The sequence below is a fragment of the Ctenocephalides felis genome, unplaced genomic scaffold (genome assembly GCF_003426905.1).
Source record: "Ctenocephalides felis isolate EL2017-DRISC unplaced genomic scaffold, ASM342690v1 CF-g0.4_SCAFFOLD_01886, whole genome shotgun sequence".
Classification (NCBI taxonomy): domain Eukaryota; kingdom Metazoa; phylum Arthropoda; class Insecta; order Siphonaptera; family Pulicidae; genus Ctenocephalides; species Ctenocephalides felis.
Genome location: NW_020538040.1, coordinates 128,195,951 through 128,220,967, shown reverse-complemented (window position 1 = coordinate 128,220,967; position 25,017 = coordinate 128,195,951). Strand labels below are relative to the sequence as shown.

Sequence of the window (25,017 nt, the reverse complement as noted above, 5' to 3'; positions counted from 1 at the left end):
AATAAGAATACGTGCTGATTAGTTTTTGGCATAGGCAGGTCTAGCCGTTTTGAAGACACGGGGCCAAAAGTGCCACAAACGGTAACTCAGTTTGTAAGAGAACGGAGTGCCCGATTTTAATAATTCAAAAAGCATTTTACTTGTATTGACAAGTTGAACAACTAAATTTTCATGAAGGCAGGTTTAGCGGTTTCGCAGATCTAGTGAGAAAAGTAAAAAAAAATGCCATTTGGCGGTCAAAAATGATCATTAGACATACGCACATCAAATTATCAGATATTTTATAGAGAATTTATCAATAAGTATAAATTTTGTTTACATTCCTATGGGTTCAGTACCAAAGTTTATCTGTTAGATGGCGACGCGACGCTTACGCGCTTCGATATTTTTTCTCTATGCAGTTAAAGCAGTACGATTGCTTTAAAAAAAAGTTCAGAACTTCCAAAATATTTCAAAATAAATGTTTCTTCAAAAAGTCTTTTTTTTTTCAAAAATAAAGTAAATTTTTGTCAAAAATTTATAGTTTCTCAAAAATCTAATTTTTTCAGAGTAATTTTTTTTCAAGAATGTTAAAAAAAAAATTTTTTGGTGCGGGAAGTTCCAGCAATTTACCTTAAGGCACGATGCCATGCGCCCCGCTAGTTTTTGACTACAAATGTAAACTATTGAGTACAATGTACGTTGAGAAGCAAGTTTGTTGTGTAGTACGTTCGCGCCCGAAAAAAAAGTTCATTTTGCGCAGCGTTTACTGTGCGCGAAGTACGTTGTGCGGGGTACCACATATTTGCATATGTGTTAATTGTCATTGCTAATTCTTAACACGCCTGGTCATATCTCATTTCATTTTATTTTGATAAACTGCAATTGGCTCATTATATGAATTTAGATGCTTGAGAACACAATTCTATTCATATTAATTTGCATATATTAAATTTCATATTGATATTGATATGGTATATATATAGTTTTTAATCTTCTGTCTAATTGATTAATTTATATATTTTTTTTAATAATCAGTGATCTCCAAAGGCCAGAGCGAAACTCCGCAATATAGGTTTCTGTGCCGCGATGGGGGCTACGCCTGGGTGGTTACTCAGAACACAATTATATACGATAAACTAATGAAGCCACAAAGCATTGTCAGCGTACACTATCTCATAAGGTATCGTATTTCTTTTTTTTATTATACATGGAAATATATAAATATGTTTGTCTTGTCTTGTTCCTATCATGTCATTTATGCAGAAACATTATATTTAATTTCGCTTCTGTTATATATATGTATATACTCGTATATAGTAATTTTTCGATTTTTTTCACTATAAATGCAAGATTTCTCAAGAAATAAACAGTTTGCGTAAAATCTACGTCTCATAGCCTCGCAGCGCATTTATTTCAAAATGCACGGTACTTGACTAGAAATTTACTTAAATTGTTTAGGGCAGTTTAAGAAAATTTTCTCTATAAGAGGTGAACGATTCATATATATATATATATATATATATATATATATATATATATATATATATATATAAATACACAGGACAGGGTGCCCCCAGAACTCAACAAATAATCATTTAAATCGTCGAATAATTTTTTTTAAATAATAAATTACGAAGAAACAGCCTTGCCGATCTTTGTCTAAAAGTAATCAGCACAATTTCCGAATGATATCTTTCGAATAGATTTTGAGTTTTCAAAATTGATTCAGGATTTTACGCGAAAACTTGGACGAACAATTTTGCACTTTTCTGTTAATTCTAAAGAAACTGCTCGCCAGATCGTATCAAAAACCCCTTGATAATCATCGTGAATGCTTATCAAGTTTTATGTGTGGCCTTTAAATTTTTTAAATAGTTTCAGCCGTTTTTGAGAAAACGTCGATGAAAGGTATAATTCTGACTCTCGTAAAAAAAGCGCTGCTCATTTTTCCAAGCTTTGATGAATTTTTAAAATTAAACAGCTTATCGTAGAGCTGTGATATTTTAGTATGTCTTTTTAAGACCATGATCTTCATAAAAATTGTCGATTTTTTTTCCAATAGTTAATTACGAAGAAACGATCCGGCCGATCTTAACTAAAAACTATTCAGCACTTTTTCCCATCAATATCTTTACTACGGTTTTTCAAAATCGTTTTACTCTTTTCCGTTAATTATAAGGAAACGGTCACTCGTCGCGCAAAACTAATCAATGCAAGTCCTTATCGAGTTACATCGAATTACTCTTAAATTTTTGAAATCGGTTCAGCCGTTTTTGAGAAAACGTCGATGAGAGGTTATAAATCAACTCACACACACACACCAAATTTTACCAAATTTGGTCTCATTCGATTGCGAATAACTTGAAACGTCGATAAAACATAAAATTAGCAAATCGGATTTTCTCTGGGCTAGATATAAGATTTTAAAGCTATTACATGAGAAATTGCTAGCGATTCATTTGCATTTTCTTTATATTCTAAGAGAGGGCTATTCTCACTTGAAAACATATTTTGATCTATAATTTCCTGGTGAAGATGACTACCTCTTGATATCAGAGATATTAGTAGACTCTAGTTTCTGTAATTACACAGCAAGACTTGCCATTACGTACTACCCCCTTTTATGCTGATGATAAGTATGATATTATGTGCAATGTTCTCAGCAATATTAATTACATAATCTTGGATGCAAAGTGTAGAATTACACCAATGTTTGACAATGTTATCTTATCAGGTTGATATGAAAAATTCTTGTACATATGAATTCGATTATAAATATATCTTTATGATGACTAGATTTGATATCTAACAATACTTTGATAAAAGTTTGAAAACAAAAACTCGAATTTCTTCTGTAATTATAGTACAGCTTTTGGCACAACTTGTTTATGGATAATTTCATTATTGTGGCGTATTTCAAATATTTGTGAGATTATTGACTTATAAAATATTAATGTATTGCAACAGTACTATAAACCCAGAAAGATATATCGAGTTTATAACTTGAGTGTTTTTTCGATGTAGAATCATATTTGTATTATTTTTACCGCCAAACCATTGGATTGAAAAAAATTAATAAATATTGACAATTATTTATTTATATGCAATAACACTATATGAGTGTCCTCGTTAAGCTAAACAGTTCACAAAAATATTTATAGAACGATACTAATAAAGAAAAAACTAGCTGTAAGTGGAATTCTGTCTTAAGGCAATTAGGGCATCGTGCCTTTGCTGGAACTTCCCGTACCAAAAATTATTATTTTTTTTAAAAACGATTAACATTTTTGAAAAAAATTTACTTCGAAAAAATAAGATTTTTAAGGAACTATAAATTGGACAAAAATTTACTTTTTTTTGAAAAAAAAAAAAAATATTTTTTTTAATTTTTTTTTAAAAAAAAAATGTTTTCTTTAATTTGACATATTTTGGAAGATCTGAACTTGTTTTTCAAAGTAATCGTACTGCTTTAACTGCATAGAGACAAAATATAAAGCGCGTAAGCGCGGCGTCGCTGTCTAACGGGTAAACATTGATACGGAACCCATAGGAAAATAAACAAAATTTATACTTATTGTTAAAATCTCTATAAAATATCTGAAAATTTGATGTGCATATGTCTAATGATCATTTTTGACCGCCAAATGGCATTTTTTTTTACTTTTTTCGTTAGATCTCCGAAATTTTTTATCTTGTCAATACAAGTAAAATGTTTTTTGAATTATTAAAATCGGACGCTCCGTTCTCTTAAAAACTGAGTTACCGTTTCCGGCACTTTTTGCCCCGTATCTCCGGAACGGCTAGACCTGCCTTCGCCAAAAACGTCATTCAAAATCAGCACGTCTTCTTATCAATACGAATCGAATGTTTTTTGAATTATTCAAATCGGTTGATCCGTGTTCCCGAAATCGTCGACGAAAATTTGTATCCGCACATACATACACGCACACACACACATCCATCCATTTTTTCTAAGGTATGCCAAAATGTTAAGAAACCTCTGAAACATAAAGATATATAAAAATTTTCATTTTCGATTTTTTTGGAATTACTATAACTTACCCTACGGGAAGTTAATTATTCATATTTTTTTATTTGAAAGCAAATAATGTGCCAGAACGTTGTTATAATGATCTTGTTTGGCGATTTTAATGAAACTGTGTATGTCGAATAGAGTTAATACTTACTCTGTTAACCGGGCGTGTGTTGTCTCTATAATTTCATATGTTTATATTTTATTGATACCAAATGAATGAAAAACTATAAAAAATATATTGATTGTTAATATTTTTGAAGCTTAATATTCGATCAAAAATATACGCCACATCCGCACATAATTTTCGAAGTCGCCTTTATGTGTCCTGCCCGGTTAATGGTTTTAACCATAAGATTCCAAATCTTTTTGTATCATGGGCAACGCCATGGATCACTTATTGGTAATAACGCTGAACCTCTTTTCTACTAGATGTTACGATGTCTGACTTTCGATTAACGATTTTTAAGCTTTTATTTTGCCAAGATTATTGCCAATCTTTACAAGTTCATACATATTGTGATCCGAAAGGTGCAACTTACACAATTTTATAAAAACGTGCAATATTTTTTTAGTTTTTAGGTCAATTTATAAATTTTATATATGACCTCTTATCATGGATAGTATGAGTAAATAGATATTACTCAAGGTGATCCATTACCGTGAGGTTCTTTTACCATTTTATGGTTCCTTTGAGTCCATACGAATCACTTTAGAAAGTTCTGGTCTAAACGATATATTGGTTAAGTTATAAAAATTCATTAAAATTTGGAGTAATAGATTTTTAAGATATTTTGTGCATGTAATTAAGACAATTACATATGTATGTGTACGTTTTCAGTGGAAGCGAAATCATTGAAACAAGCAGTTTAAAATTTTATCTAAATAGCTAAATCTCAAATCTTAGATTAATTAGCTTCCTGTAGGGCAACTTATAGTAATCGCAAAAATCTAAAATTTTTTTTATGTATCTTTACGTTTCAAAGGTTTCTGAATATTTTGGCATACCTTAGATAAAAATCTATGTGTGTGTGTGTGCGGATACAAATTTTCATCGACGATTTTGGGAACACCGATCAACGATTTGAATTATTTAAAAAAAATCGATTTGTATTGATAAGGAGACGTGCTGATTAGTTTTTGTCAAAGGCAGGCGTAGCCGTTCCGAAGATGAAAAAAGTGCCAAAAACGGCAACACAGTTTTTAAGTTTTTACTTGTATTGACAAGATGAAAAACTTATTAAAATTTTGGAAAGGCAGGTCCAACGGTTATGGATTTTCAATTTAAAAAAATTAAAAAGTCATTTGGCGTTAAAAATGTTCATTGGATATATGTACATCAAATTATCAGATATTTTATAGAGATTTTAATAATGTGTATCCATTTTGTGTCAATTTTTTTTTGGATTCCGTACCAAGATTTTTAATTTTAAAATTCACGTATATGGTTCAAACAAATGTCCTCGACATTTTCGACAGTATGATATAACCGATTTGTATGATTGAAAAAATATTAGGTTCGTACTCGATCGCAAGGCGTTTTTGCAAAAAGTCATGCAGTTTTTAAAAGAACGGATCATCCGATTAGATTAATTCAAAAACATTCTGCTTGAGTAGACGGTGTGCAAAAAATGTATTTACAGGAAATTTAATCATTTTGAAAATTTTCAAAAAAAAATTCAAAATTAAAAAAATCAAAGATTCAAATTTTCGAAATGTATAATTTTCAAAAAAAAAATTTAAAAAATATTAAAATTAAAAAAAAAACGATTTCTTACAAAAATTTTAGTATTTTTTTAAAAAATCGAATATTTTCAAAAATTTCCTAACTCTCAAAAAATTTAGAAAAGACGTTTTTTTAAATTCCAGAAAATTTCAAACTTCTAAAAAAATTCAAAATTTTGAAAAAATTTCTAAATCATCAAAAAAAAAATTATCAAAAAAATCTAATTAAAAATGACCAAATTTCTTGTAAACATACACATAAGTTGGTTATAAAATACGCTGATCGCCCAATTCAAAAATCAATTATAAATTTACAGTATGTATTTATAATATATATTCTATTTGAAATTATTTAAAACAATTATTGATTATTTTCATTTCTCAAATGTTTAATACGGTACGGGAAGTTTCAGCAATTCGCCTTAAGACACGATGCCATGCACCCCACTAGTTCAATTATTTACTCGTATCGAGAAGTTTAGTTTAGTTTATGCAACTTTCCTTAAGGTAAAATACTACTTACATCTATATGATAATAGATTGAAAAGATCATACATTTATTGCTTGTGCGTATACATATATTTCTGTAAATATATATATTTATGAATTTGTTCGTTATTTATTGCAAATGATTACCTTGGACTACCTGTCTAATAGCAGCTTATGAAAAAAATCGAGCAATTTACTAATTTAAATATATTGTAAACAACTTGTAGTCCACAATGCTATAACAACATACTATTTATGAAATTAAAATTTATTACATAATGAGCCAAGATTTTCTCGCATTTGTAATTGAAGAACGTTATCTCAAGGTTCAAAAAGTCAAACATGCTATTTCTGTTTTTCGTAAACTTGATAACCTTCTATGTATCATCTCGAAAATAATCGTATAATTCTTTACATATTGGACTAAAAATCGTGCTATTAATATTTTATTTGATTATTAACTTCCCGAAGGAGAAGTTTCTTTTTTACAAAATATCGGACTTGATATTGTATGTTATCTCGATGGTACAAGTCATTCTGAATCGTTGGAGACCGAATTTAAAAAAAATATGCATTTGTATATGTATTCTATGTGTGTATGAGACCCGTGTTTTGCGTGTGATCGACGTTTACTTTTAAATTACTGAACCTATTTCAAATTGATTAGAGATTGGTAAGCTCTAATCAAGCCATTGATTAGAGTTTGGTAAAAATCAGCCGGGCTGTTTCTTTGTTGCTATTTTTTTAAACGATTTTGCTAAAACTTCTATGATAATAGAGAATATAATAAATAAAATATTAAGGTTCTAAGAAAAGTCGATTAGTTTTAAAAATTCATCAATGTTTGAAAAATTGATCAGCGACTTTGTGATGTTAGTCAATATTAAACTTTTGTTCGACGTTTTTTTAAAAATTAGCCAAAAATTTCTTCAGAATTAGCAGAAACGTGTAAAATTTTTCGCCCACGTTCTTGCAAAGAGATTTTGAAAAAAACGGAGGATATTTTGGAAAACAAAAATTACTCAATCGAAAAGTTTTGGCAACTTTCCTCGGGGTGGGTGCGGAGTTCAGGTATTTTTATTTACTCTACACTTTTTAATAAGGGTAATACATATTTTTGTTCAGTGTATATAAATTGATAATCATCATTGTTTTTTGTAACTCATCTCTAAGTCTTTCCTTAAAGTGCTGAAACAAAGCATATTGACAACGTAATAAGAGATTTAAAATATAGTAACAAAGTAAATACCTTGCAGTTCGAGTAAATAAAGAGACCTCTATTTATGAATCCATTGGCAATCTAAGCTAAGAATATTCTCAGTTTTCTATATAAAAATAAATATATAAGAATTAATGATATTTTATTTTAGAAGCGCAATTTTAGTTTTCAACGTTACCAAGTTTGCTGCAATTTTAAAAATGTTCAAAAATAAGTTAGTAAATTGATGAAAATTGATGATAACTACGTTTTTCTTAATTTGTTTGAGCTACACTAGTAATAGTTTAATATCGCTAGAATTTTTAGAAATTTCTTGTATATGGGGAAGGACTGTAAATATAAAATGGGAATCGGAACGTGTCGGTCGCTTTTTATAAAAAATCATTTCGGCAATCAGATATTAAATCTTATATTTATCTATTTTACAAGATGTTGACCGTCCTTGCACTACGCGATATTTAACGACAAACGCAAACTATCTCGTTGTTTTTCTAGTTCACGTCACAAGTGTTTGGCAATATTAGAAGAGGTCTCCGGTTGTGCCATTTGTTTTTGGTCCAAATTAAATTTCTGCTTCTGTTTACTGTTAGTAACTAACGATTTTTTACGTTCATGTAGTTTTAAATAAAATACGTATTTTGCATTGATGACACATGATATTTGCACACACATATACAGGGTGTTCCAGCACTTAACGTCAAGTCGAAACGGGGTGATAGTAGGTGAGACTGGGTAAGGTAGTGATAGTTGCCATAACAGCTAAATTTTACTGATTTTATTTGTTTGAACATGTTCCCATTATTGCAGTCAGTCTGCGCCCTTTGGTTATTTTGCTGTGAGTTGAACATTAGTATTTAATTACCAGCTATTAGTTTTCGCGCAGATCAAAAGTGTGCGTTGGGCACGGTTGTGACAAACTCTAACTTAATTGTAAGACAAAATACGAAAGAGAAAGGGGAAGAAAAATTCAATACAAGAAAAAAAATTGTTAACTTTGTTTAAAAAATTATGTTTTGATATATATTATATTATATTCATACTCGTAAGTTTTCTTTAAATGATTGTTGTGTTGTGTTACACATTCCTGATACCAAAAGATTTTGGTGCTTATGCCTATTATTTTTAACCTATTTTTATGCCTGTCATAACCCTTCTCTTGTATCATTTAGTTCTATGAATAATCTATCGTATTTAAGGATAGTATTTCAGTATTTCCACGTAGACAAATGTTCAAATTACTATTTACTTTTCTCCCAGCTAACTGGTAAATTAACAAAATTATGTCTGATAAGAAAGTAGCAAAACCGTTTTTTGTTTTCTGTCTAGAAAAGAATTTAAAAAAAAATCACCTCACCTCATTAATTTTGTTCATTTAACCATTGGAACCGTAACCGTGAATAATTTTTCTAGGACCACAGTAAAAAGTAATAACACAATTTTACTAGGTTTTCAAGAATTTATACGTTTTTTGTCGTAGAACTATGAATTTAAAATATTTAAAATCTGTCGACTTCGAGAATACCTCCTTTGAAAAAAAACTACTAAAGTGTGTTGGCAAGTTTTATAAAAAGTTTTAATCAGGATTGAAATGGTAACTACTTGATAATTTCATTATTGAAAAATTTTGAGTAAAAGAATAAAAACCTAACAAGTGGTGCATGCCTTAAGGTAAATCACTGGAACTTTCCGTACCGAAAATTAAATTAAAAAAAAATATTCAAAATGTTTTTAAAACTTTGACAAAATTAGATTTTTAAACATTTTATAATTTTTTTTTAGTAAATATTGACTTTTTTAACTTCCCGTAGGGCAAGTTATAGTAATCGCAAAAAAATCGAAAATGAAAATTTTTATATATCTTTACGTTTCAAAGGTTTCTGAACATTTTGGCATACCTTAGAAAAAATGGGTGTGTGTGTTGTGTGTGTGTGTGTGTGTGTGTGTGTGTGTGTGTGTGTCTGTATGTATGTACGTGTGTGTATGTATGTGCGGATACAAATTTTCGTCGACGATTTCGGGAACACGGATCAACCGATTTCAATAATTCAAAAAAAAATCGATTTGTATTGATAAGGAGACGTGCTGATTAGTTTTTGGCGAAGGCAGGTCTAGCCGTTCCGAAGATACGGGGCAAAAAGTGCCAAAAACGGTACCTCCGTTTTTAAGAGAACGGAGCGTCCGATTTGAATAATTCAAAAAACATTTTATTTGTATTGACAAGATGAAGAATCGATACAATTTTCATGAAGGTAGGTCCAGCGGCTTCGGAGATATAGAGGAAAAAGTAAAAAAATGAGCCATTTGGCGGTCAAAAATGATCATTAGACATATGCACATCAAATTATCAGATATTTTATAGAGATTTTAACAATAAGTATACATTTTGTTAACATTCCTATGGGTTCCGTACCAATGCTTATGCGTTAGACAGCGACGCGGCGCTTACGCGCTTTATATTTTGTCCTTATGCAGTTAAAGCAGTACGATTGCTTTGAAAAAAAATTTCAAAAAAAACTAATTTTTTGTCCAATTTATAGTTTCTCAAAAATCTTATTTTTTCAAAGTAAATTTTTTTCAAAAATGTTAATCGTTTTTAAAAAAATAAAAATTTTTGGTACGGGAAGTTCCAGCAATTTGCCTTAAGGCACGATGCCCTAATTGCCTTAAGACAGAATTCCACTTACAGCTAGTTGAAAAATTGGAATTGTTTTTATATTTTGTTAAAAATATTTTGAAACTTTCCAACTTTTTTCGAAGCAATCGCGTTAGCTGCTTAGAGACGAAATATCGAAGCACCGCGTTAAAGTTTAACGGATAAACATTGATACGGAACCCATAGAAATATAAATAAAATTTGTTAATTTTAAAATCTCTAAAATATCTGATAATTTTATGTGCATATGTCTAATGATCATTTTTTATCTCCAAATGGCATTATATAGACTTTTTTATTGGATCTCAAAAATTACTCAGTTCTTCATTACGTCAATATAAATTGATATTTTTTTGAATCATTGAAATCAGATGCTCCATTATCTCAAAAACTGAATTACCATTTTTGGCACTTTTTGCCCCGTATCTTCATAATGGCTGACTTTATCAAGAACTAATCAGCACGTCTCTCCATCAATACGAATCAAATGTTTTTTTTATTAAAATTTGTATCTGCACACATACACAAACACACACAATTTTTTCTAAGGTATGCCAAAATATTCAGAAACTTTTGAAACGTAAAGATATATAAAAATGTTCATTTTCTACTTTTTTGCGATTACTATAACTTACCCTACGGGAAGTTAAAAACGTTTTAACGATTAAAAATTACATTTCTAAAAAACTAAAAAACCACAAATTACATCAACACACTGGCTGCCGCCTATGAGCGACACACGGCTTGTCGTCCGTGTTCGACATATCTTCGTGCGAGATGATTCTAACGCATTGATAGCCGCGTCGTCCGATTAAAATCACTTCAGGAATAGGCTGCCTTCCGAGGGACGTACTTGATCTTACACCACCGTGTTAATATTCGTTTGTATTCGATATATATGTACATTCGATGTGACTTGGTCGGCGCGAGATGTTCCTAATGTCGCATCGTCGTGTTACGTCAATCTGTCTCATTCACAAGGCATTGATATCACGCGTCAGTTAACTGCTTGTACTTGATATTGAACGAGCTCCGTGAAAAACGCGTGCTCGGCACCAGTAACAAACCGCGATTATTGGTAACTTGCGTTACATTTCGCTATAATTAATGCACATGTCTGCATATGCAAATTATACATATCTGTGTACGTATAGAAACTAACTGTGACCATTAGTTTTTGTGTGTAAATTTATGTGCTTTCCAATTCAAAATTGTGCAAAAATAGTTCAATAACAAATTCAGTGCTAATGCTTTGAAGATACCAATGCCATTAGTGGTTTTAAGTGGGATTATTTATAGGGATAGGATTTATAATCGCAATATCGTAGGTATTATAAGTTATTTGATATGATACAATATTTATTGCATCTTCAATTATATGCGATGTGTTTCAATAGAGCTAATTAAATATTTTGTGATCTACATGCATATTATTTATGTACAACACGCGGGAATGCATATAAGTGTGCAATGCATGCGTGTTTATTACGGTAATAATAATATATAATGTGTGTGCATATGTATTTGATTTTGTTCTTATCATTTAGAAAAAATACAGTTTTTATAAACTTTCCGATATTTTAGAGAATCGATTCGATTCATCATCTCTTTTAGCAATCGTTTCACTTTATAAGTATCCATAAATTAAAAAAATCTACACTGTTTCAAGATAAAAGGTCAAGTTCTTTTAATTTTGTATCAGATTCTCTTTTCGATTTGTATAAAAATATTTTATTTCTATGGAAACATTCACAGACTAACGAGATTTGTAGTACTCAATTCGTTGATAACATTTTATAACTATATGTTCTGCTTCCAACATATCAAATAATATTATTATTTTGTCTGAATATATCGATAAAGAATTCGTGAGATGAAAACCGATACTCACATTTGTTATGCATGAAGATTATTATGCAAGTGCTCATGGTGCGATGATATGTAAAAATAAAAATATCATTTATTATTGCATATGAATATCAAATTATGTTCGTGTACTATATATATACATGGTGTCCCAGACCTTAACGTCAAACCGAAACGGGGTGATAGCGTTGACCTTAACTGCCATGAAAAAAATTTGAACGAAAAATTCTTACGTTGTTTGGAAATTGAAGCTTTTAAGTGCACCCTAGAGCTTTGGTGAAACTATGACTATTTTTTGGTTATTGTGGTTAATTTTTATAAATTTTATTCATTTAAACTTTGGATATGTAACTGTGAATAACATTTCTCGGATCGCAGTAAAAAATACCACAATTGCCCCAAGTTTTCAAAAATATTAATTATTAAAGTTAGCTAAAAAGTTACAAGTTACAATTAAAAAATTTAGAGTAAAACATTGTAAGTTAAAGTCCGTCAGGAACCCTTTATATTTATATTTGCATATATATATATATATATATATATATATATATATACATATATATGTGTGTGTGTGTGTGTTGGTAGGGGTGCAAATTCATTATTTATGTTATATTAACCTGCTACATTTGTTTGTTACAACTTCATTATTTAATTTTTATAAACTTGATTTTTCAAGTGCGTACAAATTTTTTTAAGAATATAGTAGAGCTGCTATATTAATTTGAATATCAATCGACATAAGAAAATATGCATATTTTTTATGCATTCCCATAACTGTAAAATCACTGGAATAAATCTTTAACGTTATCGGAACGTATAAAATTATCCCTTTCAGTCTTCGTGTACTGAGTAACAGATTTTTCTAAAATAAGATAATGAATTAAAATTATTAAAGAATATCGGTTTAATTTAAAATCTATGCCAAATTATATAATTACAATTAATGTAAAATTCTTTTACAAACAATAGGGGTAGTTGGAAAAAGCACTTATGAAAAATGCTCATAATGCTCTTACATTATGAAAGATCTCTATTTCATAATCCAGAATATGTTTGGTTTTCTTGTATAGTAAAACTTTTGCTAATGAGTATTCAGACAGATACCATGATTCAACTGATGGTTTAGTTTGATGCTTTTAATTAATACTAGTGTTAGTCGTATCAACAACTAGAAGCCTAATTTGTAGAAAAACAATTTAGCTCAGAATGGCCAGTAAAGCTTTTGGCAAAATAGATAATAAAACTTTCGACAAAATGAAGCTAATATTGATTTTAATACTTTGCTTACTTTTTTTAACAGTCACGTGTAAACTTGTAAGCATGTTGTTTCTCAAGGGATTTTACGTCATAGTAGAAGAGCTCGCGAACCATCCGACCAACCCGTTTCCCACAAAGCTTAAAAAATTTTATACGATATTTTATTGTCGGTTCATTAAGAAAGTACCATTTTAGCAGGCATAATCAATTTTTGAAATTTATTGAAAAATTCTTCATAACCTGCTCTTAAATGGCGCAAATTAAGCTATCAGTTTTGCAATGATTAACATGGGTACACTGTTATTGAATATTTTTATTAATCATGTATTATTTGCATATGATCTTAAGTTATATTTCAAATTTAATAAAATTCAAGATTGCTTAGTGATGTAGTCTCAACTTGACTCATTCACTCCTGGTGTGTTCATAACAAATTGTATCTAAACATGAAAAGTAGAAAAATGTGACAAAAGATTTGAATTAGAAAATCTGTTTGATACTACTTTAACTTTTATCGACTGTATATAGCTATAATTTGTGCTAATACAAATAGATATCTAGGTGATATATAAAGGAAGTGTAAATAATTGTTTGAAGCCAGCCAGTTACTAATTAGTATGTACCATACAAATGTGTGATGTATTTTAGTGTGATATTATCGTATAAGTTTCTTTATAACGCACAAAACTTTGCACAACATATTACTAATTACTAATTGTTAATTATTAAAAATTAATAAAATTTAAAAATTACAGTTATAAAGAATACTAAAAATTACAATTTGGAAGTCTAAATAATTTAACTTTGAGCGATAACTCGACTCATTGGATATCGTCTATAAGGAACCCTTATACACATAGGCCGTCAAGCGGGTGTCACCTATAGGCGACGCTACAATTGTCTCTAACTTTAACTCAATTTATAAAAAAAATCCCAAACAGTATATAATTTAATTAACTTAAAAAGAAAATTTCTTTTTATAATTTTTATAGCACAAATCGCCCAGATAATACTGCACATGCTGGATCAGGAATATTAATAAAAATTACCCTTGCACATTATATAATGCATATGCTTTACACAATTTCAAAAAAAAACTTACTTCAAGCAACTGCTAAAGTAGTTGCTACAATAAAGTCTAAAGTAGTTACTACAATATGTATTAAAATATTATTGTTTCTGCATTGTCCAATCTATTGTTTTTAAATTATGACATGAATTTAAAAGCAATAGATTATTAGGAATTCGATTAGGGCATAAGTTTATATAGTGGTTAGCTCAAGATTGGTAAACAGGAAATGCTCTTTTTTACCCACTGGAAGACCAAGTTGCTGGGCAACTGATAGAAATAAACTTTTGATCTATTAAATTTTTACTTGTCAAATGGACATCTCAACTTTTAAATAGACATAAGATATTTTGGATTCATCATCAGATCATACTATTATAGCAACTATAAGTGCTAAAATAGTAAGGGTAAAAAAATCATGCACTTTTCAATAGTTAAACAAATTGGGATGATTGTAGGATGCAAATCAATTCTAAATAAGACCTTAAGTCAAATTGGGATGATTGTAGGATGCAAATCAATTCTAAATAAGACCTTAAGTCAAATTGAAAACAGAATCAGATATATAAAACACATTAAACATTCACAATAATACATTGAAAATATTTGTAATTTAATGCTACTTTACAACTAAGATACAATAAAACAATATCCAAAATCTCAACAGAAATTAAAATAGTAATAAGAAGAAAAATACACACGAGGAAAACATCGAACTGATCACACTATCTGTGTGATAAGATAGTATTCAACAACTCTTAACAAAGGTCCTGAAATCGAAATTGATAGTAATGCATTCTTAATCTAAATTGTATTCCTAATCTAAATAGGAACGATAATTTTATGTGGAAATCAATAGAACAAGGCCAGAGAGGCTTTAAAGACCAGAAGCGATAAGAAAAATGCAAACCTATATGCAAATTATTTAATGGATGATTCAGATTGACTAGAATCGATGAGAAAGAATGCATATCAGATTTGCTTTCATAAAGTTGAAATTATTTATAATTGATATAATTTTTCGCAAAGGCTCTCTAGTCTTGTTTTTGTTTTGAAATAAACAAGAATATTTTTTGGGTTTATTTTATCGAATTATTTAGTTAGTTTTTCGAAGAATAATTCGGTTTGGTTTGTTAATTGAGGATATTGAATAACATTTTTTTTACAATAATTAAATAGCAATCAGAAAATAAATATTGATAACAATTAAGCATATTTCTATAAAACTTATTTATTAACTTCCCGTAGGGTAAGTTATTTTAATTTTTTTTATTGTGTGGTTTAATGTTAATCAATGTTTGCGTAAAAAAATGAACATGGATATTAAATACATTAAGTAAAATATTTGATTTTAAAGCGCTTTGTTTTTTTATAATCTATTGTATAATTCATTTATTTATGCATGATATTCAAATTTTATTTATTTTGATTTTATTTACGTTTTTCTGTTACACAACGAAATGTTTCGATTACTGATTATATATTTTATGTTACATGTGTCAACGAGCATACTTATCTGGATTTTAAAAATATTAGTTAGTTTAATCTAATCAGACATGATATGCATATTTATCTCGGAATCAATTTTTTGTTTCTCTTGACAATATTTTATATGCATTTATATATCAATTATAGTATTAAATAATTTTCAAAATTCTTTTTGTTTAGGATTGTCATCCTAACAATTTCGCTAAATTTATAATCATGGTACTAATTAAAATTTAACAATATTTTAATTTATTGGTAGTAAATTATTAAATTTGTTTATTAATCGGAATTAGATATGTTATTAATACTTATCATACCAAAGGGGGGTCAAAGGACCTGTTATGAATAGCATCTATCATTTTATAGATTTTAGAAATCGGAATTTCTCGTACTGATCGATATATTGTTAAAATAGTTTTAATTTTTTTTTTGTTGGTTATTTTGAGTAATATTTAATGTATTCCGTTATATACCACGACCGGTCATTTGACCCAGAGAGCATTAACTTCTCGTAGTATAAGTTATAGTAATCCGCCAAAAATCGAAATTGAAAATTTTTGCATATTTTTACGTTTCGAAGGTTTTTGAACATTTTGGCAAACATTAGAAAAAACGGTTGTGTGTGTGATACAATTTTTCGTCGACTATTTCGTGCGTACAGATCAACCAATTTGAATATTTCATTCCTACTGATGAGGAGACGTGCTGATGAGTTTTTAGCAAAGACAGGTCCAGCCATTTCGGAGACACGGAGTTAGCTCCGGTATTTGGTATTTCTGAGAGAACGAAGCATCCGATGTGAATGTTTCAAAAAACCTTTTGCTTGTATCGAGAAAACAATTATTTTTGGGGAAAGCAAAATTTTTTTTTACTTCAATTTCTTTTAATCTTGCTTTTTTGAATTTCGAAAATAATTCGGATTTTAATTTTAATTCTATATTCGTTATTATTTATTTATTGGTACGCATGTCGCATGTTGGAACAGTTGCTGAAGTATTAAAGAAGCGAGGTTGCACGGGTGACCGGATTAACAAAGTTGTTTCGACTCGGAATGCATTTATTCTAAAACTAGTTTTTGCTTCTCGTTTTGGAAAGTTTATTCATTATGAGAGGCCTATAATATTATAAACGATTCTATAAAATGTAAAATCAGCAGATCTTTTAACCAGCTATAGGACTATAGCTATGATTGACGTGTATACTCGTCATGGAGAAGTGGCAGAATGTTATGTATTGACGAAAATATTTGTTATGCAATAATTTTTTTTTAAAACTGTTGTTGTTTTCCCAACATGTCAAAATAGTATAAAATGTCCCTTTACGGCTGACAATTGTAAATTCCCCAAATTGACCAAATGTCCTTAACTGGACAGTTGTAAATGAAATAGAGAATAAAAAAATAAGGTTCGTGGTCTTACCGAACATCTTAAAATATTACAGACCTATAAAAAGTTGGTTAAATTATAAAATATCATAAGCATTCACAATAATGGGCCGCGCTTTTAGAACATACGCTATACTGTTGCAGCCATCGTCTTTACTTAGTTTTTTTTTGCGTGACTGTTTTATTATAAACCTCACAACTCGGTTTCGGTAAAGAACATCTTCGGCCATCATGAAAATCTCAGCATATATGATTAGATACTTACGTATGATACCACTTTGCAATATAAAAGTTAGCTTCCATATGTTATTTACTTCCGTAACCATATATTTTTGTTCTTTTAGCGGAGTTTTGCACCGAGACGAGATCTTCAGCAGTTCTCAATTAGCAGCTAGCGAGAAGACGAAATCCGTGGTGAAGGTCGAATGTTCTTCGACCACCAGCGACACCAACAATAACCTGAATGATTTAAATTCCCAACCAGTTACTGAAAATTATCCAGTGTTTCCATCGATTACTCCTTTGCCGCCCTGCGTTCCAACATCGGTCACTGCAGATATCTTCAGTGTTCTGTCCGATGCTGAAGCCATACCCTTGCGCACCGAAACGGCCACTGCTAAGATCTTCGCGCCGCGTACGAAAGAAATGAACACAGGATTTCTTACGTTTGATGATGAAGTGGGAAAGACAGGTAACTAAAAGTAGTATTTTAAAAGTTGACCTAAATCATTGATATTAACAATACTTGACAAGCTTCTTATCGTGTCAATTTGATGCAGCATTAATTGCTTGAATCTACTATTTTCTGCCGTTTCAAGTGATGGCATTGTCAATGTTATTATTGTCATGTTTCTTCATTTTAGCCATTATATAATTACAAATGCTTTTTTTTTATTATTATTTTGTTATAATTTATTTGTGATGCAAAAATAAAATAATACAAATAAGTTGAATACAATAAGTTGAATATAAAATGAAAAATAAAAACAGTAGTACTAACATAACTATGATGTGATGATGTATGGCGTGTACTAAGTTAGGGCGCGTGCACACATTGGGCTAGGTGTTTGAGAGATTGCAAGGCCATTTCTTGCTTAGTCTTCTTAACGGTCTGTGAGTCGCTTGAATAGTAGGATTTGTATGCTGGATTTATTTACTGATGAAAGATAAACTTCTAATTTTGCTTATTTCGTTGACTATAGAGATTTTCAAATCCTTATGTAGGCAAAAGTTTGAAATATATCAAGTCGCATTAGTTAAGATACGCAGAATTTTGTTCTGGCACCTTTGAATGATGTTTATGTTTGATTTACAAGAACAATCCCATAGTTCGATTCCATAAGTCCAAATGGGCACTATGATAGTTTTGTACAGAAGTACCTTGTTATCGAGGGAGATTTCTGATTTCTTCCCAAAAAGCCAGTAAAAATCTTCTATTTCAAGTTGGATTTGTTTCTTTTTATTTTTAATTTGCGTTTTCCATGTCAATTTTGAATCGATGTGCATGCCTAAATATTTGACAGTGTTGCTGTTGCTGTTTATCGTGATAGGTGGACTGTTGTGGTGTTCTATTGAAACAATTTTTATGTGCTTAGATTTTTTGATATTGATTTTGATATTCCATTCTAAAAGCCATTTTTTGAGACTAGATAAATAATTTTGTAAATGAAAAGTTGTTGTTGTAATATCAGAATTGGATGAAATTATAGCTATGTCATCGGCGTAAGTGCATATGTTTAGAAGATCATCTGTGGGCATATCGCTTGTAAAAAGGAGATAAAGTGATGGGCTTAGCACACTGCCTTGAGGTGCCCCGAATTTCTAACGCTCGAAGTCAAATCTTTAATTTTGATTCTAATTTTTTAAGCGAAAATGAGTTTAAGCTATTGAAATAGTTTGGAAAAGTTGTTTTGATTTTATATATGAGTCCTGAGTGCCAAACCTTATCAAAAGCCTGGCTGGCATCTAAAAATACGACATCATTTGGTGAAAATGTCCTAACGGTGTATTCTGGGAAATATTTCGGGCGCTAAAAATGCTACTTACTTTGCTTTTTGCCCAAATTTAACCATTTTGGTTTGTAATTTTCAGAGGAGGGTTTTGTTGTAGGGGTTTACTTTAATTCTTGATTCGTTTCCATATGGAATTATCGTACCTATTTAGCTGCAGTATATACGATCTGAATGTACAATTTTTCCATTCATTGCGGGATTTTTTTTCAGCGTGTTATTGAGATAATTAAGGGATGTCTTATCCGTTGGTAGATGAGAATGTTGCCAGGTACGTCTTGCTTTTCGTTTCTGTGCAATTAGCTTCTTAATCTCGGAATTATTAGATTATCATTTATTGGAATAATATTCAGGGTGATCTGCTTGGCTTTTCAAGTACAATCTCAGAAAAGTATTTTATTTTATTTTCTATATCAATAACGCTTGTAGGCGTAGATTTTTGAAATAATTTTGAATCAAGTATGAATTTAAATTGTGTCTAGTTAGAAAATTCAATGTGAAGAATGTGATTGTTGTTAGCTGGAGTAGGAAATGTACTAAAGGTCATAAGTATTGGAGAATGATCAGAAGAGAGATCGTAACTAGATTCAATATTAAGATTTGAATGATCAATACCTCTCACAATAAAAAAATCGAAAAGGTCTGGATCTTTAACTGGGTCAGAAGGCCAATATGTTGGACTACAAGTTGAAATAAAGAAGAGGTTATTTTGCTCTATGGCTGCATGAAGAATCTTACCTTTGGCTGTAGTCAGTCTAGAACCCCAGGCAATATGTTTACAATTAAAGTCGCCACCAATGATTACCTAATTGAAAGAAAAATGAAGAATACTGATGATGAGCACAAGAAATTTTGAATCTTGGTGGAACACAAAAGAAAGCAGAAACACAAAAATTATATAAATTTGTTTCAACAGAAATTACAGTTGCTTATAGAAAATTATCACAAATATTCGGTAGAGCATAATGCTTTATATTATTTTTGATTAATATAGCCGAACCGGCGCGAGCCCTGCCACTTAGATGATTTGAATTATAAGTAGTGCAGTTATAAATTTTAAGGTAGGTTTTTTCTGTTAAGTGTGATTCTGAGATTAATAAGAAATCTATTGAGTTAAATTTTAAAAAATCATTTTACTTCATTTTAGTGAGGTAATAAACTGTAAGCATTTAGCAATTATTATAATTATTTTTGCCATTGCTTATGTTGTTGACTAACGTGGATAACATATTTATTAAAATGGAGTTCTGTTGCATAAGCTGATTGAAGATATTCTTAAATTCCAAAATAATGTTGCTAGAGTATCAGATTCGGGATTGAACGTGAATCATCAGAAGCAGAATAATTGTTTTTTGCAATGTCTGCGTAGGATGAGTCATGAATTGTTGGCTTTAAGGCCGGAGAAATGTTGTTGGATCATTGGATTTGGATTTATGACTGATTGATTTATTGGAGTTTTGTTTCTTTGTTCTTTAATTTTCTGGAAGTAAGTAAGTGCAATTGCGATAATAGGCTCGATGAGCACCGTCGTAAAAATATTCCGGAGCATTTGGATCTTTGGTACAAGCTTTTGTATTATGATTATCACCGCATTTTAGGCAAATTACAAATGCTGTTTTTATTTATTTATTGTAGTACTCAAAGAAGAGCCAGAGGATTTGACCCATTTGGCCCCAACTGCCGGAGATGTCTGCATACCCCTGCAGCCTCCTATAGATGCAGGAAGTGGCTACACGGTAGCCGATGCCTTTGATGAGTTTGTATTAGCGACGGATACAGAAACATATCTTATGGCATCAGCAGAAGTCGATAACAACCTGAATTGCAGCTCATCATCCGATGATCATTTATTGGACTATCGCGATAATAATAGTTCTGATAAATTTTGCTTTGAACCTTTGTCACCCAGCTTGTCATCGAGTTCATTAAAGGTTAGTATATTACAAAGCATTTATTTATTGTTTTAAATTTATTTATAACTACGATCAATACCTTAACATTGCAACTAATAAATATCAATCGTTATGTATTATCAATTTCTCAGAGGGGTGGTAGTATGCCTCCACTATGCAGTCCCGGAACGTCTTCACTTCTAGTGGATGACGGAGGAGGTGGAGACGGAGGAGGCTCCACATTTAATTCCAACACTCTGGAAAATGATTTCACTTCCACACCAGACAGTTTACTGTCGGGAGATTTGGACATTCGAGCTCCATACATTCCAATGAACGGAATTGACGATCTGCCGTTACTCATGTCGGAAGATTTGATGTGGGGAGCTCTGCCTGATCATGTGGATTTACATAAGGATATACATACGACGAGAAAGCATGAAAATCATGTAAATATTGTGCCAAGTGTGTCGCCAGTACCACTAGAGCTAGTAGAGGAGGCATCGGCTTTAGCACAATTACTCAGTGCTGATTCGACGGATTTGTTTGGTTCTACAAAGAGTATGTGACTTAAGAACTATCTATAATTTTATACCATAAAGCACACAGTGCAGAGAACTAATAATGATAAAACTACTCTTTTGTGATAATGTATCTTGTCCTGGCAACATAATGCCTTGAAATTTACTGCATGCAAAATTGAAATAATTCTTTATGTAAAAAAAGCAAATTAGTACTTTCAAAGAAACACAAATAATATAATATAAACATTGTTTCAAAAATTTTATTAGAGAGTACCAATTACAATTACCTTTCAGGTTCTTCCTGGGGCTTGAAACTGGACAAAGTGATGGATTTGCAAATAGAAGCAGCTATGACAACAGCTCCGACCACAGCTCCGACGACAGTTGCGACGACCGGGACAGAAATCGCACATTTAGAGAAACTGCCTTCCAAACGACCAAGCAGTCAGAGTTTGCGCAACATAAGCAAACGCGCGCGAAACTCCGAACGTCACACGACCGCGTATCAGTCGAATAAACGTATACCTATAGTATTAAACGGCAAAAACCCAATTAACACATTTCAGCAATCCTCTTTAGAAGATACACTATCTGATTTCGATTGCACTCCGGAAAACTACTCGATCTCTTCCCGGCGGAACGCCAACGCGAATGTCAACTCGACGCCGCCTCAGGTTATGAAACAAACGTCGGATTCCGTTCTGATGAATTTATTGGTGAGTGGATGCGATGTAAGTGCCGGGTATCTTTGTATTTTACCTCATAACACACTAAGATTGGAGAAGATCTAATGTATAACATTTTTGATATTTTTATTTATAAAGTAACTGCATAAAACCTTTTGTGTTTAGTTAGTATATAAATCGAAGATTCCTGTTTTTAAGTTTTTAACTTAAACACTTGTCGCGTTCAGTACATCCACATGTTGACCTTCTATTGAAGTTGAAACATGTGCATATGATATGTGTTGATCGCAATTTGTTAACTTTTATGTTTAATAGAGAAAAATAGTTTTTATAAGTCTTTATAATAAATATTTGTACAAGTACGAAATGTAAAAAATATATATAGTATATATTTATATATTAAGTTTGTTATGAAAATTTTCAAAAAACAAACATTTACTTTTATCATTTCATTCAATTTAAAAAAAAAGGTATACTGAACAGGTAGCTGTGGAGGAAGTATAGGTTTAAAGGTAATTGTTTAAAGAAATAAAATATCATTTTATGTTTAAAAGTACAATTGAACTTTTTATAATAGATAATCATTATATTTATTAATCAATTTTATCTGATTTTATAAATATCATGACAACTTTTTTTAGAAACATTACATTAAACTAAGAAATGAATAAATATAATGTTTTATATTCCCCACTTTATAAATAAGCCTAGGTAACAGTTTTTATGGATCGACCTATTCTCAGTTAAAATATAATTGTAATCATAATTTATTTTGTTTCATTTAATTTACTAAGTTTATATCAGCACATTAAATTTGGTTATTTCACATTGTTTGAACCTGCATCGGTGTGAATGCCATTTGAAAGAGTTGTTAGTGCCATTTCATTTTAAATAATATTTTCTTTGTAATATGACAAATTTTTATATTAATAAATTAAAATTTAATTTAAAGGCATAATAATTTTTTACTGTGGTACGTGTCATCATCTAAAATTAAATCCTAATATTGCTTTATATGTAAAATGATCAATAGATTTTACATATTATAGAATTATCAAATTTAATAAGGTTTTTAATTAAACTAAATATGCCTTTTTTAAAATAAAATATAGTTATTCAATATGTATAACTTTAACAAATAAATCTAGTTTAAAATGAATAACATTTTTAATGTGCAGAGTTAAGTTGATTATTCATATGTCATGCTAATTACTTTACAGGACCATCCATTATTCCTTTCATATCATCCTGATCGCTTTCCACAAGAGCAATTCAGCTCAGGGCTTTTCTTCTTAGATTTCGAGGAAAATCATGGCTCTGAACAATGTAAGTTATTTTTTGTCATATATGGCTTTACACATTTTGAACAAATTATTGGTGTACATCAACTTTGGTCTACATAAAAATTCATGCTGATTAATATTATTATATTAATATTGTTTTGTTGCTGACATAGATATGATGGTTTTTAATGAAGTTTTCAAACATACCTGTTATTCTAAAATGAATGGAGAATTTGAAAAGATCTGAATGGAAGTGGGGAAATTAAACACGAATTGTTTGTGATTATCATCAGAAAGCATGATTATTGCAAGCAACTATCGGAAATTTATACTAGTGTTACACACTGTGGTGTGCTATTTTTTTTTTTACCGGCACGCTATAATTGATATAATTGTCACGGTTCGTTTCGAGTTCGGATCCAGTTCCAGTCCGGTTCACGGTTCTATAAAACTAGCTGGTTTGTTGCGGTTTATATTTCGATTCGGGTTCGGTTCAAACTCTTGTTTATAATAAAAAATATAGAAAATCGTCGAAAATTATAAATCTTTTTTTTTTCATGTTTTGCCAATGCTAAACTATTTATAGTTACGGAACTATTTAAAAAGGAAATAGCGAAACAACGTTCCGGAGCGTTCCGGCTCGACAACACCACTGGAATGGATGGATGGTATTTTATAGCGGTAAATATTTGTAATTGAGACTATCAAATTATTTAGAAATGAAATTTCTGCATGAAATATAAATACATACTTGTATTACATATGCATGCTTGGATATAAATTGTTGAAACGGAATAAAGGATCAATTAATTTAGATGGTTTAAAAATCGAGGCATTGACACGAAAAGAACTTCGGAATCAAAATGTCAAAAATAGCGCCGTCAACCGACCCGCTTCTAGCTCGGTTCCGGTTCTGTAATTTGAAAAGCTGGGAACGCACAGTGGTTAAAAATCCTGAAAAGATGGTTCAAAATGGAAAATATTGTCCGATTTGTCCAAAACTCTGCATTCTACTGTCTTCGAGGCTGCTGATTACGAATATGATGTTCAATTTGCCAAAAACAAAATTGCGCGATTTAAAATCGCGGACGACTTCTGAGAAATTACAATTTATACGCTCCCAAAAATGTATACGGGAGATTTTCGAGGTTGCTGATGACAATTAAGATATTCAATTTGCTGAAAACAAAATGGCGGATTCAAAATGACGGACCTTCTCTGAGAAATTACAATTTATACTATTTTCGAATTTGATATTGATTATACTAAAAATAAAATGTAGGATAAATTAGGAAGTACTATTATCAGTAAAAATACTATACTTACTAAAAAATCATAACTTTTAACTGAAAAAAGTTTCATGGAATTTCAAGATAAAACCTTGCACCGAAGCAAAATTTTCAACTTTGTGCAGCTGAATTTTACACCACTTATAGGGACAAATATTTCTAATACAAT

The 25,017-nt window shown here is 30.5% G+C and overlaps 1 protein-coding gene across 1 annotated transcript in view; it reads left to right on the top strand.

Moving 5' to 3' along the window:
* The window catches only part of LOC113378567 (hypoxia-inducible factor 1-alpha), a 112,112-nt gene extending 89,481 nt beyond the window's left edge, over positions 1-22,631 (top strand). Inside the window, exons 7-11 of the mRNA XM_026619112.1 lie at positions 1,018-1,162; positions 17,510-17,856; positions 20,810-21,105; positions 21,219-21,627; positions 21,885-22,631. Coding sequence (XP_026474897.1) covers positions 1,018-1,162; positions 17,510-17,856; positions 20,810-21,105; positions 21,219-21,627; positions 21,885-22,381 — 1,694 coding nt within the window. The 3' untranslated portion in view covers positions 22,382-22,631. The remainder of the gene's footprint in view (positions 1-1,017; positions 1,163-17,509; positions 17,857-20,809; positions 21,106-21,218; positions 21,628-21,884) is intronic.
* Positions 22,632-25,017: the final 2,386 nt, after the last annotated feature.